The 19,259-nt window shown below is 44.1% G+C and overlaps 2 protein-coding genes across 4 annotated transcripts; one reads left to right on the top strand and one right to left on the bottom strand.

Annotated features, from left to right (window-relative positions):
• Window positions 1-918: 918 nt before the first annotated feature.
• PGAM1 (phosphoglycerate mutase 1) lies at window positions 919-7,392 on the top strand. Its single transcript, XM_042908675.1, has 4 exons — window positions 919-1,193; window positions 4,593-4,867; window positions 5,652-5,832; window positions 6,315-7,392. Exons 1-4 carry the CDS (start codon window positions 1,055-1,057, stop codon window positions 6,482-6,484), a joined length of 765 nt encoding a protein of 254 aa, XP_042764609.1. The 5' UTR covers window positions 919-1,054; the 3' UTR covers window positions 6,485-7,392.
• A 4,508-nt stretch (window positions 7,393-11,900) lies between these two features.
• On the bottom strand, window positions 11,901-19,205 carry EXOSC1 (exosome component 1). Of its 3 annotated transcripts, XM_042908154.1 has the most exons (8): window positions 19,110-19,205; window positions 18,889-19,004; window positions 16,364-16,438; window positions 15,057-15,145; window positions 13,437-13,470; window positions 12,864-12,914; window positions 12,650-12,734; window positions 11,901-12,318 (listed from the first exon to the last, which is right to left on the bottom strand). In XM_042908154.1, the coding sequence occupies exons 1-8, from the start codon at window positions 19,174-19,176 to the stop codon at window positions 12,212-12,214; spliced, it is 624 nt and encodes a 207-aa protein (XP_042764088.1). In that variant the 5' UTR covers window positions 19,177-19,205; the 3' UTR covers window positions 11,901-12,211. The 3 variants fall into 3 exon arrangements, with proteins under 3 accessions (XP_042764088.1, XP_042764089.1, XP_042764090.1); XM_042908155.1 differs by lacking the exon at window positions 16,364-16,438; XM_042908156.1 differs by lacking the exons at window positions 16,364-16,438; window positions 18,889-19,004; window positions 19,110-19,205 and having other exon boundaries at window positions 13,430-13,470; window positions 15,057-15,102.
• Window positions 19,206-19,259: the final 54 nt, after the last annotated feature.

The following is a 19,259-nucleotide window of genomic DNA, read 5'->3' on the forward strand; positions in this document are numbered from 1 at the left end:
AAAAACTTGTCTAGAATACGTTAAATGTAGCACACAGCACAATTTCATTGTTAGCTGTTTACATGTGGGTCTTCTTTGCGCTCCACTTGCTGCGAAGGGCAGAAAACAGATTCAATCCATCTTTGGCCGTAGCCCACTGACTGATTCCTGTTTGGTGCTCAATAAAGTGACCAGTTTGAAGTAAACCAGGAGACAGTAGCATGGGCAGCAGAGAGCTGCCCAGATAAGTAGATCTTAAACTACTGATTGAGTGTAGGGGAGGAACAAGCAGTGATTCTCCTCTTTCTGGAATATTTGAAGGGGCTCAGATACTGACTAGAGAGAGGCTATGAGACCCTCGAAGAGGTGGGACAAACAGCCCAGTGTTTATGTAAAGAGCAGGGATTTGGAACCAGTGATCAGAGCCAGTTCTCTTACGTGTAAAACAGATCAGTATCCAATAAAATGAGGTAACAATAGTAACGACTATTTACTGAGCACATTCCAAGTGGACAGGCACCAGCTAAGTATTTGTCGTGTCCATTCACAAATGAGGCTGGGTGAGGTTAAGCGACCTGCCCAAAGACACAAAGCAATAAAATGGAAGAGTGAAGACTCGAACCGAGGTGTGACCTGGCGCACCTAAGCGCGATCCAAACAATAAGAGCCACTTTAAGACAATCGGCTTATGAATAGCGGCAACACAAGGAAAGCAGGGCTGCTCTTCAACGCCACCACCGGCACGCACGCCCCGGCGCGAGGTGAAAGTTCCGCCGCCTTTCGCAGCTTACGTGCGCTCCGTGACTGCCGCGGCTGACGAGGGGCCGGCGGACGAGACCGCATGCGTTCTGGCGCCCTCGAGCGCGCCCCTCCCCCACGGCGGCTGCAGCGCTGGCACGGGGCGCATGCGCACACCCGGCGGGCGGAGGACGGCCCAGAGCGAGTGGAAAGATTTGGAAGAGCAAGTGCGCGGGAGCTGGGCGGTGGAGTGCGAGCGCGCAGGCGCGGCTGGGGCCGGACAGCGACTCCGGAATCTCAGCGAGTCCCACTCTGCGTCGCACCCCGAGCCGCCACCATGGCCGCCTATAAGCTGGTGCTGATCAGGCACGGCGAGAGCGCTTGGAACCTGGAGAACCGCTTCAGCGGCTGGTACGACGCCGACTTGAGCCCTGCCGGGCACGAGGAGGCGAAGCGCGGCGGGCAGGCGCTGCGAGGTGAGGAACGGACCGGGGCGGGCTGTGGGTGGGGGCTGCGGAGGCTCGGGCGGGCGCCCCTGGTTGAGGGCCGCCTGGCTCGCCCCCGTACCCTCTCGGAGAGAGCTGACCTTGGGCTTCAGCTCTCCTGCAGTTTATTTTGCGGTTGGCAAAATGGTTTCAGGGTGTGTGTGCGGGGGGGGGGGGGGCTGTCGACTTGCTCAAGGTCACCCAGTGGTGTGATGGGCCACGCCGGGAAGAGGACTGGGGGCGGTCGCCCCGCAACCCACTGCATTCTCCACGACACCGCCTTGGCGAAATTCTCCCATTTACTAATCTGAGCATTCAGTAACTCGGGGACGGGTTATTAAATTGGATGGCCGGTGTCTTCCGGGAGCTGTAACCAAGCCTTTTCAAGAGGCTGCTGCGGATCCTCGTGAAGCGTCAGACCACACGCTTGTCCCCGGCTGTGGGGGAGTAACGCGGCGCTGGGCGGACAACAGGCCTCACGAAACCCACGTGCTTACGTAGGCCTTTGCTGTTCAGCAGCATCCCACGAATCTTGTGCCCCAGATGCATCCACAAATGTAATTGAGTGAATGAATGAATAATTTGAGTTGTCCTCTGCACGATTCCATGAAGCAGATTATTATCCCCTTCCTTTCTTTCCCTCGCTGGCCCTCTTCTATAGCTGGGAAAAGTGAGGATTGCATAGATGACTTGTTCAAGGTCGTATCTCCTTATTCCTAGTCCATCCCGCTCGCTCCAATTCTGGGTTGAGTAACAGGTAGACGCCGGGCAAAGGTGGAAGTGGCAGTGAGATAAACTCGCCTACCCAGGCTTGCCCCCTGCGGCGAACAGCTCTTTGTGGTTTTGGAATGCTTTTTATAAGGAAGCATTCTCAGCTGCCAGCAACTCAGAGAATCCCTCTGTACTGAGGAGGTGCTTCCACTGATGTAATTAGGGCAGATCTTGCCCTGCGCTCTTCTAACCTCTGGACGTTGAAGCAGCCATTTGAAAGGGTCATTGATGCCTGATGTGGAACAGGTATTTGGCCTCAGGTTACTGTTTCTAGCTTCTTGCCTTCACCGTAGATCCTTTTGAATTGAAGCAAAGGTTTGGAAAGTGTAGGAAATGTAATCCTGCTGGCTGTGTGTCTGCTTTGAGATGGCTTGGTGTGACTTACATTTAGGAGAGGCTGGGAAAGGGAAAGAGCTGGGAAAGGAGGCCATTTTCTCTGTTTGGCAGGAAGAACTGTATGGGTCTGTGGTGGTTTGCTGATGACTAGCCCAGGACAAAGATAATTGCAGCTGTACCCTAAAAGAGTGATCAAATGGTTAAACTTGTAATCTCTTTAAAGTAGCAGACCCTATTTCAAGATTTTGTTGTTGTTGACTTATTTTTAGTAATCTCTACATCCAACGTGGGGCTGCAAGTCAAGGACCCCGAGATCAAGAGTTGCATGCTCCACCGACTGATCAGCCAGGCACCCCCTATGTCACTTTCTAAGTAAATGTTGGTAGCGTTAGTTAAAAAAAAAAAATCCTATTTAAAAGATTAGTATCTGTTATGGGCATCACAAATGATTATATTAAACAAGACTAAAAACAGAAATCTGAATCGTGAAGACCATTGTGAATAATATAAAAAACCTAAATATATTAAATTCTTCAGAGCTTTAAATGATAGTAGGGTTTATAAACTCTTGAATCGTTTCAGGAGGGAGCTAGTGAGAACTGAGTCTCTCCATGCAGTCTTACTCCTGGGAGAGGATGAAGTCCACACCACATATCACACCATCCACCCCACACTTGGGAATATCCTAGGCTATGCTTTTATTTAATGGGGAAGTTCTCCTGAGTGGAACTGCTTTTCTTCTTGGGGACCTATTTGTGTATCCAACAGGAGGCACTCCATCACAAGGGGAAATAATAATTGCAGTGAAACAGCCAGTAGCTTTTCAGCATGGGAGATGAGGCTTGCACTTGCCAGTGACTCAGCCTTTTATTGGGGAGCCATTCCTCCCCTTATAGTTAGGGAGGAGATGGTAATGGAGTCTACTAGGACTTGTCCTGAGGTTCAGTGATGAGATTTGATGAGATTTGTCATCTTTTCCCCTGTGGGTAGTGATGGGTTTCCTGGTGATTAATCCTCCCCTCCCCCATCAGCGTAGTTCTTATTGGCCTCATTCTCAGTTGAATGACTGGCAGAATTCACTTCACATTGCATTAATTACTGTTGGCAACCTCAGTATGAGGCAATACCCAGGAAAGTTTGTGCTGAATTTCAAAGAGGGCCTTGTAGCCTCATGGAGGAAAACACTACATAAAGGACCATCTCCCTTTTAAAGTGGGAAGGGGGGATAATCTTCCACGAACTAAGAAGATTAATTGTTGGGGTGGTTGGGGCAACATAACTTGATTACTACGCCTTAATAACTACTGTGGACGAGGAGAGATTCGTGTCTAAATGAGTCAGACTGCACAGCATTTGCTCTTTCTGCTTTCTCCAGGGAGTGGCTTCTCCTGAACTTGGTCTAACAGTTGACCTAAGTGTGTACAGGTTGGCACTTGACTATAGCAGAAAGGCACTGTGGATTAAGAGACTGATGTGATTTCCACTACATACTGAAAATACAATTTCATGCAATGTACTGAAGTTTTAATCAGCATCCTCTAAGAGCTCTTGCTGTGTCCTGATTGTTGGGTTTCAAATTGTTTTCCCGTAGACAAGAGGTTAGGTCTGAAATATATTTACTAGTATTGGGCAGAAGTGACTGTTTTAACTAAAATACAAACAGATCCTTAGGGTTTAGAATAATATGGAGGTAGCTAGAGATGGAGGTTATGAGTTGGATTTTGGAGTCACACAGCTTGGGTTTTAATCTCTCATTTAAAGCTGTGACCTTGGATGATTTGCTTAATCCCTCTAGTCTTTATTTTCCTCATCTGGTAAAATGGGTTGTAAGGATTATAATCTCAGGATTGTCATGAAGACTAAATAAAACGTATACAAAATAATTTGTATAGTGCTTGACAGATGGTAAGCCCTCCATAAATATTGGTGATTATTTAGTAAGAGATTCCAAGTTTTTAAGGATCCTTTTCTTGAAAGAATTGAAGCAGAAATAAATTCTTAAAATGGGTTTAACACAGCATTCTGGGGTTTAGGATAAGCAGCACAGATGGCATAGGTTAGCTCCCTGACAATACATTTAGGTCTTGGGTTAGATGAATTATTGGGGAACCACTGGAAAGTCCATTGTCAACTATAACATAAATCAACATATTTTGTCTTCTGTAAAGGTGGAATATTGTCTTTTTTTTCTAGGGTATACAAACTAGTTAAATTCAGATGTGAGAAAACTCTGGTTCCATAGTGGACCCGATTGGCTTATCACTTTGAATTTATGATTCCCAGATGCTGGCTATGAGTTTGATATCTGCTTCACCTCCGTGCAGAAGAGAGCAATTCGGACTCTCTGGACAGTGCTGGATGCCATTGACCAAATGTGGCTGCCTGTAGTGAGGACTTGGCGCCTCAATGAGCGGCACTATGGGGGTCTGACTGGCCTTAATAAAGCAGAAACTGCTGCCAAGCATGGTGAGGCCCAAGTAAAGATCTGGAGGCGCTCCTATGATGTCCCGCCACCTCCGATGGAACCCGACCATCCCTTCTACAGCAACATCAGTAAGGTATGGACAAATGGGGGTTTGGCTCATTCTGCCTAGGACCAGGGTGTTAGAACCTCGGCCTCACTCTTTTTTAGCTTTTAGTAGTGTCTGCTTGGTCCTATTGAGTTTTTTAATTTATGCTAGTTAATTGTTATTCTCCTTCTCCAAGGAATGGCCTTCACTTGTTAAAAAGATTTAGTTGATACTTGTTTACCTAAAAAGAAAGTATATCTTCTTTTTTGTATCTCCATTGCGATACCTTATAAAACCCATCCATAGTCGTAGGGCATTTTTAAAAAAAAATTTTTTAATGTTTATTTACTTTTGAGAGAGGGTAGGAGGGAGAGGGGGAGGGGCAGAGAGAGGGAGACAGAGAAATCAAGAGCACGCTCCAGGCTCTGGTCCGACAGCACAGAGCCCACATGGGGCTCGAACCCCACAAACTGTGAGATCGTGGCCTGAGCTGAAGTTGGACACTTAACTGACTGAGCCACCCAGGCGCCCCTTAGAGTTGTAGGGCCTTCTTATGCCAACTATTAAGATTAAGTGAATTGGGAAGAGCTTTATACCTACCTTTTTCTTCTAAGTTCTGTTTCATTTGAACTGTTCATTTTCCCAATAGCGGGTAATGGTGGTAGGACGAGCAGCAAAATAATTCTTCTCCCTGTGACCAAACTCTCAGCTCCGTTCTGTGTCCTGGTGAAAGACCTTCACCTATCACTTTGATTCATACCTTAGGGGATGAGGAATGGGCAGAACAGATACAACTACTACTAATTGGTGAGCATGGATTTGTATCGTTTAGGATCGCAGGTATGCAGACCTCACTGAAGATCAGCTACCCTCCTGTGAGAGTCTGAAGGACACAATTGCCAGAGCTCTGCCCTTTTGGAATGAAGAAATAGTTCCCCAGATCAAGGAGGGGAAACGGGTCCTGATTGCAGCCCACGGCAACAGCCTTCGGGGCATTGTCAAGCATCTGGAGGGTATGTACATTTTTCAGGGGAGCCCTCCAGGAGGGACACAGCAAAACTGCCACAAATCGGATTTATTTCATGCAAAAGAGATCTTCAGGGAAAGGCTGGACACATTGATAGTCCCTCAGTTTGCATCTTAAATTGGTTCACCTGAGGGCCTAAAGGCCTAGATGTGCTGATTTTTGTCAGACTGGATGGACTACACAGGACATTTGAGATGTGTATAGTCCTGCTTCACTGTGGGTTTCCAAACCCCACTTTGGGAGAGATATCTGCGGTATACCACCTTACATACTTTTTTCTTTTCAGTGGCTGAGAACTAAGTATTGGAGGCATTCTTTGGGTGATTGATCTATAATACAGATTGTTACTGTTACTATAAATATCAGAAGGGGTGTCTTGTTTTAATTCCTACCAAAGTCCTTTGTCACCTGCAGGGGGGACATGGATTCGTGTCTAGCTTGGCTTATCATGCTGTGTATTTCCTTCAGGTCTTTCTGAAGAGGCTATCATGGAGCTGAACCTGCCAACAGGTATTCCCATGGTCTATGAATTGGACAAGAACTTGAAGCCCATCAAGCCCATGCAGTTCCTGGGGGATGAAGAGACCGTGCGTAAAGCCATGGAAGCTGTGGCTGCCCAGGGCAAGGCCAAAAAGTGAAGGCGAGCAGGCAGACTACTTTTCCAAGGACACCCTCCCTACCCATCCCGTTCCTCCACATTTCTTCCCTGCACATGTCACACTGACCACATCTGTAGGCATCTTAAGTTTTAGCTGCAGATGGGGACCAGTGGCTCCTAATTTTGTTTAGCCATTTGTCTCTTGCACCCACTCTCTTCATATAGTCTAGTCAGAATGGCACTTCTGGGGCATGAGTCTTCAGTCCCAAGCTGAGGGAAGACTTTTACCCAAAAGTAGAGAGTTAGTAACTCTGGTGTTTTTGCTACTGTTTATTGAGTTGGGGATAGGAAGGAACCATGCTAAGATGTGACCAATGAGAAGTAAGAGAGCCTATTTGTGTTCCCAGGAGCCAGTCCTGTACTATTCTGTAGTCAGGTGACTGTCTGGGGGGGCTCCAGTCATTCCAGTGAAAGAATCATTTCCCCTCTGACCCCAGAAGAGTTGGCTCCAGAAGACTGGGATCAATTTAAATGTTTTGTGTTGCATCTACTTTTACAAAAAGAAAAAAAAAAAAGTATATATATATATACATATATAAAATAATACAAACCAAAAACCCTTCTGGGGTTTCTAGTTGCGGTTGAAATATTCCCACATGCAGTCATCCCAAAATAAGCCATTCCTCACACCAACGTGGGAGAAGCCCCTTCCTTGACTTCTGAGGCCTAGGAGTTTATCCTGCTGTGTGTTTTAGAATCCCTCCCCTGCCTTAATGTTTTATGGCAGTGAAATGCCTCTTGATCACGTCCAAGCGTGTCTTTTACTGTATACGTTTCTGATCATGTTCCAGTTGCTTGGTCCTGCCACCTGGGCCCAGTACTCATTTTGAGCGTAACTATACTAAATCTTTTTTCCAGATCAGTATAATAAAGGAGTGATGTGCAATATCTTCTGTGTGATGTAGTAATCTCTCATTTGAGAAGATCAGCTTGAACATTAAACTGGGTGTATCTTACTAGGGTTTTCCACCTTAGGTTGGGGAGCTGAAGTATGGGGGTGGGCAGGTCTTCCTGGCTGAGCCCTCCATTCCTATTGCCTCTATAGCACTTGCTCAGTGTGCTGGCTGAATACTCCTTGAGTGGTCAAATTCTCAAACTCCATTATGCCTTCTTTTGAGTAAGGTAAAGGCTTGTTTACCTTACAAAAGCTAGCCTTTTTCTATTAGAAATCTGTAAACTTGGTGCCTGGGTGGCTCAGTTAAGCATCTGACTTCAGCTCAGGTCATGATTTTGAGGTTTGTGAGTTTGAGCCCCACATCAGGCTCACTGCTGTCAGCCTGATTCAGATCCTTTGTCCTCCTCTCTTTGCCCCTTCCCCTGCTTGTGCTCTCTCTCAAAAATTAAAATCTGTAAACTTGATTCACACTTCATCCTCAAAAACGGCACATAACTGTATAATAAAATGATGCAGAAGAAAAGGACTATTACATTGTATACGTAATGGGGAAGGGACATTGCTTACATTTTCCTTCTCTTTAAAGCTTTTCAAAAGATAATGAACATGAAAGCCTACAAGGCAAGAGAAAGCCCATAATACCTTTCTTCTAGTAGGAGCAAGTAACACCCTCTGTCTGTTAAGCTCTCATGAAGCTCCTCTATGCCAGCTACATAACCTCTAATCTTGACAACCTCTGAAACGGCTGTTATTCCGAATTTACAGAAGAAATAGACTGAAAGAGATGTAGAAACTTGCCAAATATATACTACTAAGTACTGGAACCCAGATGAAAGATGTTGAACAGAAGTCCTTATCCTAAAATGTAAATACTAATCATCTTGCTTTTCAGGTTTAGTTTTTCACTTGATCTATAACCCTAGGATGACCTTTAACCCTAGGATGACCTTTAGTAATTTAAGTCTCCAACAGTCTGGTGGAATGTTAAGTTTACTTGCCCTATAATGAATCTTAAACCAAAAGTTGATAATTTTCTTTGGTCGAGGCTCTTCGCCCAAGTCAGACTGGAGCAGCTTAGATCAGAGTCCCTCTATATCCTGACATAGCAGTCTTCAGTCATTGACTAGAACTCTTGTAGCAGGAAAGTAACAGAAAACCAGCATTATTTATCATTACTACCAGAAGGCCAGCAACCACTGTACCTCTAAGACTGCTTACCCAGGGTAGCACATCATAATCACCCATGGAGCTGAAAGAAAAACCCAAACATCTGTTGTGGGTTCACCTCATGAGATTCCAAAGCAGAGCTAGGGCTCTGTTGTTTTTTAAAGCTTTATAGGCAATTAGAAATTTTTAATTTTTTTTTAATGTATGTCTATTTTTGAGAGCGAGAGAGCGAGCGAATGGGCAAGGGGCAGAGGGACAGGGAGACATAAAATCCAAAGCAGGTTCCAAGCTCTGAGCTGTCAGCACGGAGCCTGACGCGGGGCTCAAACTCATGAACCATGAGATCATGGCCTGACCTAACCGACAGAGCCACCCAGGTGCCTGCCCCACTTCATAGACAATTCTGAGGTTCATCTAACCCAGGCTGAGAACCACTATTCCAACACAGAGAAATTCTTGTCTCTAGAACCAATTTTAGATTAGTGAATATCACTAAACATCACTATTTGGGCATAGCTGTCAGCTATGAGAACACTCAAAAAAATTTTTTATGGTGCTTTTGCTATGTGTTAGTCACAATACCAGGTACTGAAGACTCAAAGACAGAATCCTGCCCTAAAACCTCAGGCTAGAAGGGAAGACAGGCTCATAAACTTAGCTGTGATACAATACAGTGGTCAACAGTGAGAAAACCTAACCTGCTCTGCAGGTCAGAGGAGGCTATTACCCAACTGTTTCAAATGCTCTTCTTTAGGACACTATTACAGCATTTCTTTGTTTACTTATCACCTGTCTTCCCCCATTAGAATTTTTTTTTTTTTTTTAATGTTTACGTATTTTTGAGAGGGAGAAAGAGAAAGCATAAGCAGGGGAGGGGCAGAGAAAGAATTCAAAGCAGGCTCCAGGCTTAACTGTCAGCATACTGCCCAACGCGGGGCTCATTCCACGAACCACGAGATCATAACCTGAGCTGAAGACACTTAACTGACTGAGACATCTAGGCGCCCCCTGCCCACGTCTAGAATCTAAGCTCTACAAGGAAAGGATTCTATCATGTTCACTGTTTTACCTCCTACTTCCTGAAACACTGGTGGGCAGAATAATTGCCTAACATATTTGAACGAATGATGTCCAACAAGCACTCATAATTAATGAACCAATGTCAATTTGGAGAGCCTCTAATCGCATGTGCAAGATCCTATTCAATATTTGGTAAAAGGAGGCATCAAGGTACAGGACAAAGATTAATGCTCTGCCACTTGGATGCCTGCGTGACTTAAGGCAAGTTAACTGATTTTTCTAAATCTTAGTTTACTTTTCTGTAAAGTGTGGACATAATTAGTACATGCCAGGGCTACTGGGAAGTTCAGAGATAAAATAAGTACAATGGCTAACACTGTAGAGAGAATCAACTAGTAGCATCTACCTGCAAGGTAACGTGGGTGAATCTAACCAAAATTTAAAATGTGCACATTCTTTGACCCAGCACGCTCCACTTTTAGGAATCTCTGTTGCCACAGAATCTTAGGCATGCACAAGGATGTATGGTATAGGGATTTTCTCTGCAACACTGCAAAAAAATCTATAAAGCTTAAAATATCCATCAGTAAGGGGACTAAACTATATCAAAATGTCTAGCATAAGGCCTAGAACTTAACAGATACTTTAGAAGGCGATCAAATCTGTAATAGTAATATAATAACAACGATAGTGCCATGTACTGGAACTTCTGCATTTCTTCCTCACAATAACCCTATGAGATCATACCATTCCAGACAAGGAAACAGACTTTTAAAAGAAAGTAAACTTGCACTACTATCAATGTCAACATGCTGATTATTTTAGTATACTGTAATTTGCACAATGTCACCATTAGGGGAAAATGGGCAAAGTGTACAAGGGATCTATCTGAATTGTTTCTTAAAACTGCATGTGGAGCTACATTGATCTCAATACTCTTTTCTAATTTAAAAAAACCGAACAGGGTCACTTGGGTAGCTCGGTTGGTTGGGCGTCTGACTCTTGGTTTTGGCTCAGGTCATGAACTCACTCACGTTCGTGAGTTCGAGCCCTGCATCAGGCTCTGGGCTGGTGGTGCAGAGCCTGCTTGGGAATTCTCTGTCTCTCCCTCTCTCAAAAACAAACAAACATTTAAAAAAACCCAAAAACCAACCAACCAAACAACCTAACCTATTCTGGCTAGCAGCTAGAGGATACAAACCCAGTCGGGTTGATTCCAGAGTTCACCTGTAACCACTGTCACTACACACAGAAGATATGTGCAGTGACAGATGCTCCTTGAAGAACATCTCAAGAACTGACATATCTTGAGATGCCTGGGTGGCTCGGTTGAGCATCTGACTCTTGGTTTCGGCTCAGGTCACGATCTCATGGTTTGTGAGATTGAGCCCCACAGTGGGCTCTGTGCTGACAGCTCAGAGTCTGCTTGCGAATCTCATTCTCTCTCTGCCCCTCCCCTGTTCGTGCTCTCTCTCTCTCAAACTAAATAAACTTAAAAAATATATAGATTAAAAAAAATTGACATCTCTTCTTTCCTTCTATTCTCTCTGCAGCTTTGCCATGCTTAAACCCTCATCTCTTCCTCATCCCCAAACCTGCATGTTCGTTCCTGCTTTTGCCCTCTGCTTAAGTTTTTCTGTCTGCCTTGAGTATCTTCATGTCACTATCTCAGTTCTTCAATTCCTTTTACTTCACATTACAGATCTTTCCCTGGTCACCTCACGAAACAGTGCTCTGACCCTCTTTTCAATTCAGATTTAACGTTTCCTGGAGTACCCACTAATCAGTAATACTATATTCACCTAATTACTTTCAGAACTACTCACATGCACCCTGCATCACCACGTGTTCTATCATTTTCACTAAACCATAATCTCTCTAAACGAGGGGATGTTTATAAAGTGCTTGACCCGGTGCCTGGCACATAGGAAGTACTCAATAAGCAGAAGTGCTTAAAAGGAACATAAAAAACGCAAAAATGACTGGAGGTGAGGTTTTTCCAGAGTAAGCAAGCACTTGACACGTGTCAGTTAACAGTATGAGGCAAATCTCTGCTCTAAATGTCATGATGATTTTTATTTATTTAAAACTTTTTTTTTTTTTTTTTTTTTTTTTAATTTGAGAGCAAGAATCTCAAGCAGGCTCTGAGCTGTCAGCACAGAGCTCAATGCAGGGCTCAAACTGACAAACTGGGAGACTATGACCTGAGTTGAAACCATGAGACAGATGCTTAACCGCCTGGGCCACCCAGGTGCCCCATGTCATGATGCTTTTTAGATTCCTTTCCCTACTCAAGACAACAGAAACCATAAAATCCTTTTAGTAAAAATGTTTTGTCACAGCAATAAATATGTATTTGTAAGACTGTCAGAAGAAACAGATTACTTCCAACATTATACAGTTCATTTGCTGGCACCTCCAAAAGAGAATCACTCAAGAGAATGAAATCCATTGCAAGGTTCATAAGAAAAATATTCTGACAGTAAAAGTTGCTGGCAGATTTTTCTACAGGTGGTTGTTGGTCAACCTGAGGTGTGTGAATAAAAACAATGGCATCCTGATGTTGGGTTCATACACGTACTCTTAGAAACAGCTTACCCCTCCCGTGGGGTAAAATGTAGCTTCTTAGGTCTGCAAGAATTCAGGCTGTACTCGAGCCACTTTCCGGAATTCTTTAGTGTGAGTCTTAGGGCACTGCATCTCACACCAGCTAATAGGAACCATCTGGACACCTGGAAGGGAAGAGCTGGTGTTGGAGCTGGGACCCCAATGTTTGCTTAAGACCCTTCCCTTTTCAGCTGGGTATGAACGGAAGTGTCACCAAGCTACCTAGTGAACCTCACCTCATACAGAAAAAGCCTGGTTTATTCCACTGACTAAGGCAGTGAGTCCCCCCTCAGACCTTTCAATTATACAAGAATCATTCCAATCTCTGAGTAGTATCAACACTCCTACTGCTGCCTAGATAATTAAAAAACAAGGGTAATGAAAGAAAACAGTGGACTGATCCCAAACCATTGCTCTTAGGGAAAGGTAAGCATGTGGAAGAATGGACCAACTCACCCGATTCACTGTGGGCCACCACTACCCCAAGCTCATTTTCAGCAGTGGTCAGGAGGTAATTGGACTGTGCGTCACCCAGGGAGATCTAGTCATGTAACACTGGTTAAGGAAAATGACGGGTTTTAAGTCTTCCCTCCCACAGCCACTTGAGCTACTTTCCACTTCTACTTCTTGTTTGACAAAGGACCACAAGACTGCTAGGAATAAAGGATACCACTTTGGCTAGGACAATGTCACCTGGGCGGAAACTCTTATAAATCTCAACCTGTAAAGAAAGAACAGGAATGTTAAATGAAAGCTCTATATCAGATCCACATGAAACTATTAATCCCTCTAGTAAAGCCAGTCTACTTTTTAACCCCACAGGGCGGAAGTCATCATTAGTCAAGTCAATCAACGACTTTTATTGCTTCTACAGCATCATCACATAAATGAAAGATTTTTAATTCAGTAACCTGAGCAGGAATCTGACTAGGACAAAAGGTACTATAGTTGGCTCTGAAAGGATCCAGAGTAAGTCTGAGAGAATAACAATGAATAAACACCTGACTTCAAAGGCAAGGAGTAAACTAGTCCCTTCTGGTCAATAGAGCAAACAAAAATCCCAGGGAGAGGAAAGGGACAGTGAATTCCACACTTTCCAGTAGGAAATAAATTCCCTGCATCTTTGGATCCACATTCCCACAGATGTTTGAAATTCACTAGAATAATTTAAGGACTGATATTCCTCAGACCATCAGAGAGGAAAAAAAAACAAAAACAAAAACAAACAGAACCAACCAACAACCTTGTCTTTTTCAGTAGCTCGGACATCTTCCTTGCTGTAAAAAAGAATTAACAGAAAGATTAATTATCTATGAGAAAGAGAAGAGAAAGAATTATCCTGCAAAATCCTAGTAGACAAAGAGCTACAAGAGTAGAGAGTAGAGAGAACAAGTCATAACTGGAACCCAAATGCCACCAAGAGAAGCAGGGTAGAAGCATTCCCAGTCCTCACCCAGAGGAGAAAACCAACATTCCCATTCTTGGGTCACACAGAGCAGCTGTAGCAATACCTCTGACTAGAGAAAAGCAGATCAGATTTGGCAGGAAAGGATAAGGAACTTTACTGCCTTAGGGGAGCTTGAACAGAAGCACTATAGAACCACATGGAATTTTGAGGGTGGAAAGAGCCTGAGAAGTTACATTATCTAGCTCACAAGTATTGTTTGTCCTTTCTCAAAAAACCTGTAGGAAAAAAAACTACTATTTCACCCACTAACCATTTCTTTTTTTAAAAATTTTATTTTTAAGTGGGGGCGCCTGGGTGGCTCAGTTGGTTAAGTGGCCAACTTCAGCTCAGGTCATGATCTCACAGTTCATGGGTTCGGGCCCCGCATCGGGCTCTGTGCTGACAGCTCAGAGCCTGGAGCCTGCTTCAGATTCTCTATCTCCCTCTCTGCCCCTCCCCCACTCCTGTTCTTTCTCTCTGTCTCTCTCTCTCAAAATTAAACAAACATTAAAAAAAAAAAGAAAAAGATTTTATTTTTAAGTAATCTCTACACCCAGCATGGGGCTCAAACTCACAATGCTGAGATGAAGACTTGCATGCTTTACTGAGCCAGCCACGTACCCCTTACCCACTAAGTTTTTTCATGTCTTACAATCCTTTAAAATGTATTAAATTCAAGAAAGGAAGAAATTTCCTAAAATGACTTCTACTTAGTTTCAATGTTTGTTTATTTTTTGAGAGACAGAGTGAGCAGGGGAGGGGCAGAGAGAGGGGGAGACACAGAATCTGAAGCAGGCTTCAGGCTCCAAGCTGTCAGCACAGAGCCTGATGTGGGGCTCGAAACCACAAACAGCAAGATCATATCCTGAGCCAAAGTTGGATGCTTAACCAATTGAGCCACCCAGGTACCCCCCTTCTACTTTGTTTCATATGAGTCATCCTGTACCACTAGTCTCTAGCTTAGCTCAATTCTTTTCATTTTAAAGCTCGATCTTGTGAGGGCACCTGGGTGGCTCAGTCGGTTAAGCATCTGACTTGTCCCAGGTCATGATCTTGTGGTTAGTGGGTTCGAGCCCTGCATTGGGCTCTGTGCTGACAGCTCAGAGCCTGGAGCCTGCTTCAAATTCTGTGTATCCCTCTCTCTCCCTCTCTGCTCCTCTCTGCTCATGCTCTTTCTCTCTCTCTAAAATAAATAAACATTAAAAAAAAATTTAAAGCCCGATCTTGTTCATATTTTCCTTTGTTTCCTAGTTCATACATTGTAACATTTTCTTTGGACACTACCTGGAGAGAATCAAAGCACAAAGAGAGAGGCAGGTATAGAAACCATAATGGTTCCTAAAAATTCCAGTCTCCTGTTCTATCCTATTTCATTCCAGGTGCTGTGGCAAATGTGAAGACACAAATACTTCTTACCGGATAGTTCCTCGAAAAGAGTTCTTAAGTGGTGTGGACCCCACATATAGGATGTGCACTTTGGCAAAGCGCGAATTGATGCTAGAGACCTGTGGAACAGAGAAAAGATCAGCATTAGGGTCTGTGCAGTTGTCAACTCAAGGAGGCAGCATGAAAGTAGGAATTAGGGTGATTTTAATCCAAGCAACCTTACTAATTACAGAATTTAAGATAAGTTGATTCTTACTTAACTCTGCATAAATGATACATATCTAGTGGAACGAGAGTCACTCTAGCCACCTAATAGAGTTACTGAGGGTGTCCAGTGAAATGTGGAATAGGTCTTGAAAAACACAGAAGACTAACATAAATAGACACAGGGCATTATAGCAAACCTAGACCTTTAACAGATCTAATTAAGAGTCCTGTAGAGTGGACAGAAGTGTACATTTCAGCTACTGCACAATATTTGGATCACTGCCTCTCCAGTTATTTTCAGAATAACACACAAATTTTCTGCTGGAGAAATTTACAAGGAGTGCGACTAAGAGCTACAAGTTAACCTGCAGAAAGTGGGGATGGGCAGGGTGTATTGATGTATTTCAGTTACTGATCAGTACAGCATCAATTTTACTTCCCCTGAAACACTTTAAAAGACCTGAAATTTAACAGGAATGAGAGAGGATAAGGCCTTTTGCTTTGCTGCAGGAAAAGATCTCAGCTTCCAGATGTTAAAAAATAGGCCTCCTAGGGGCACCTGGGTGGCTAAGTCGGTTAAGCATCTGACTTCGGCTCAGGTCATGATCTCGTTGTTTGTGAGTTTGAGCACTGCGTTGGGCTCTGGGCTGATGGCTCAGAGCCTGCAGCCTGCTTCAGATTGTGTCTCCCCCTCTCTCTTCCCCTCCCATGCTCATGCTCTGTCTCTGTTTCTCAATAATAAATACACATTAAAAAAAAATTAATAAAAATAAAAGGCCTCCTTATTACCTTTTGGCACCTGTTTCCCAAGCTGCATACTCAGGGAATCAGCTCAGTGAAAGAAGTATGCGTGCCTGAACTTGGCTGCCTTGATTATTATTCCAGAACTTTCTAGGCCAGTACAGTCCAGTAACACTGTGATGATAGTAGTGTTCTGTACTGGCCAACAGGGCAACTGCTAACTATATGCAGCTAGTGAGACTGAGGAAATGTATTTTTAATTTTAATTCATTTCAATTTAAGTGGCCATATATGGCTAGTGGCTACCTTATTAGATAGTGCAGTTCTACAAAGATCATGATTTTACCACCCAACAGGTTTCCTAAGCAGGGAGGTTAAGACCAACTTACCTTACAGGTTACAATAGCCCCCACATCTGGTAGTAATTGGGATTCTGTTTCTCTCATCACAGAAATGACAGGAAGCTATAGAGAGAAGAATAAAATATGAGTATCCTGACTAGGCCTTGCATAAAGGTATTTGTGGCTTAAGAGTAATGTAGCAATGCCTTGGTCCACAGCTGAGGTCACGAGGGCAGGTGGACTACAGACTTATTTGTGCCCAGAACAGAGAGCCTTAGAAATTTTAGGGAATAGGAGGGTCAAGGGACCATTCTTCAAGGGAAGAATGCTGTTAGAGTGTATAGTCTAATAATTTCAGATCAATTCTAACAAGCTTTCGGGTGATTTTCTTGGAATATAACCAATTGTCTGGAATCACGGATAACTGGATTCTTTCCTCCAAAGTTATACTACTTCCTTCTCTTTCTCATTTTATGGTACTGGCTAGAATTTCCAAATAAATGTTATATAATAATGGCCATACTTGATTAATGCTATTTTAAGGAAATACTTGTAGTTTTCTCCTTGAGCATTGTATTGGCTGTTGCTGTAAGACAGATATTTTGAGCCTCATCTTTTATTAATCTCTCCCTTGTTCACTACGCTTCAGTTCCCTGGCCTTCTTTCAGTTTCACTAACTCATTAAATATCTTCTCATGTCAGGATTTCTATTCAACCTGTTTTTTTTTTTCTATCAAGACTGTGCTCTACCCACCCACCCAACTCTTTATTTATCCTTTAGATTCAGTTTAAACGTCACTTCTGCTGACTACGATGGATCTATTACATATTTTCATGATAACCTGTAATATTCTTTCATTGATTTTTTTTTTCTTAACGTTTATTTATTTTTGAAAGACTGAGAGAGAACATGAGCAGGGGAGGGGCAGAGAGAGAGGGAAACACAGAACCTGAAGCAGGCTCCAGGCTCTGAGCTGTCAGCAGAGCCTGACGCGGGGCACGAACCCACCAACCATGGGATCATGGCTCGAGCTGAAGTCGGACGCTCAATCGACTGAGCCACCCAGGAGCCCCTGTAATATTCTTTCAAAGCAGTCATCACCTATGTAGCCATACACTCATTTGAACATTTACTTGTTTACAATTTGTGTCTGTGCCCCTTGATAGCAGGGACCATGTGTATTTGGCTCATTACCATTTCTCTAGAGGTCAACACTGTGCCTGGCACATAAAAATGCTCAATAGATATCTATTCCTATGAAATGAACAAACTTGGAAATGTTAAAGGGGTGCCTGGGTGGCTGAGCCGGTTAAGGGTCTGACTCTTGATCTTGGCTCCCTCTCTCTCTGCCCCTCTCCCACTGACCTCTCTCTCTCAGAAATAAACATTAAAAAAATGTTAAAGACATTCTCAAAATTGATTGAATAAAAAGTCTCTCATTTTACATATGAGGAAGAATCTAAAAACCAGAGAGTTTTTAGATTCCTAAAAGCTAAACCTAAAGCAGAACCTAAAGCAGAACCAAGGTCTAGATAGTCAGTACCTAAGTGTTCTAATTCTGAATCCTCTTTCTACTATGCTACTGGTCTTTTTCTTTTAATGTTTATTTATTGATTTTTTGAGAGAGACAGAGCGTGTATGAGTCGGGGGAGGGGCAGAGAGAGAGGGAGAGAGAGAAATCCCAGCCAGGCTCTGTGCTGAGCCCGATGGGGGGCTTGAACCCAGGAAATGTGAGATCATGACCTGAGCGGAAATCAAGGATCGATGCTCAACCAACTGAACCACCCAGGCGCCCCTGCTATGCTACCTGTCTTTAAGCTGCTCCCTCAAAGACTGTTTATCTGATGCTGGGCTAATCCTGGACGAGCCTCTGGAGCTAGGCAGGAGAGTATCAGGCATTCAACAAACATTACTGAGCATTTACCTTGTGCTAGGCACTAAACGTATGGTAGTGAGGCTTGCTTTCATGCAACTTAGAGTCTAGTGGGGAACATGTAACTGGGTGTTTAATTATATGTAAAGATTAAGGCACGGAAGGACAGAAATTTAGTTCTTTGTTAAAGAGTTTAACAAAACAAAACAAAAGCTCACAAAACTCTTATCCTTGACTAGTGGGTCTAGGAGAGCTTCCCTGATAAAATGATGCTAGAGAGGCTATCTGAAGGATAGGTAGAAACGAAATAGGCTGAGATGTGCGTGTTCCAAACAGACGGCGTGCGTACAAAGGCTCTGTGGCAGGACACAGCTTAGCCCATTAGTGACAGTGAAAGAAGCCAGTGTGACTAGACTGCAGAGAGTGAGGTAGGGCTAAAGCGAAACGCAGCCGGAGAGGTAGGCGACCTTCGGACAAGATTCAGCTCACTGCGGGGCTGAGCGTGCCTCTGCTCGTCCCCTAAAACTTCCTTCTGTGAGTGTCAGCACTATAACCAAGCGAGACCAAGTGCCCAGCAGTGGAGACCTCAGCTTCAACAGACCAGCTGTTCTACTGCCGGGGCACTAAAGACGCGCCCGCAAATCAAAAGAAGCCTAAAAGAAAGGAAGAGAAGGAGGAAATGGGAAGTTGCCCCTTTACCGCTCCGTTCTCGCTGCTCTTCGTCAGGCAGCCAGCAAGCGACGAAAAGATGTAGCCGTGTCGCGTGTAAGTGCCGCTGCCCGGGCTGCCCTCCTCCAAGTTACACAGACGTTCGCCTGAAGAAAAATGCTGCATCAGTGACGGGTGCCCAGAAGGTGTTAGCCATCCAGCCTTCCAGCCTCTGTCTCATCCAGAATTCGCTCTGGGCCCCGTACACTTACCCGGAATGCAGTACCTCACGGGTGGCGCCATGACTGCCACAGGAGGGAAACGAAGTCGACTTCTCATTGGCTAAAGTATAGGACTAGTTCTGCAGTAAAAAACGCGTCAATTGGTATGATTTGTCACGTGATCATCGGAGCCTCCGGGAA

Source organism: Panthera leo, chromosome D2 (assembly GCF_018350215.1).
Source record: "Panthera leo isolate Ple1 chromosome D2, P.leo_Ple1_pat1.1, whole genome shotgun sequence".
Lineage (NCBI taxonomy): Eukaryota > Metazoa > Chordata > Mammalia > Carnivora > Felidae > Panthera > Panthera leo.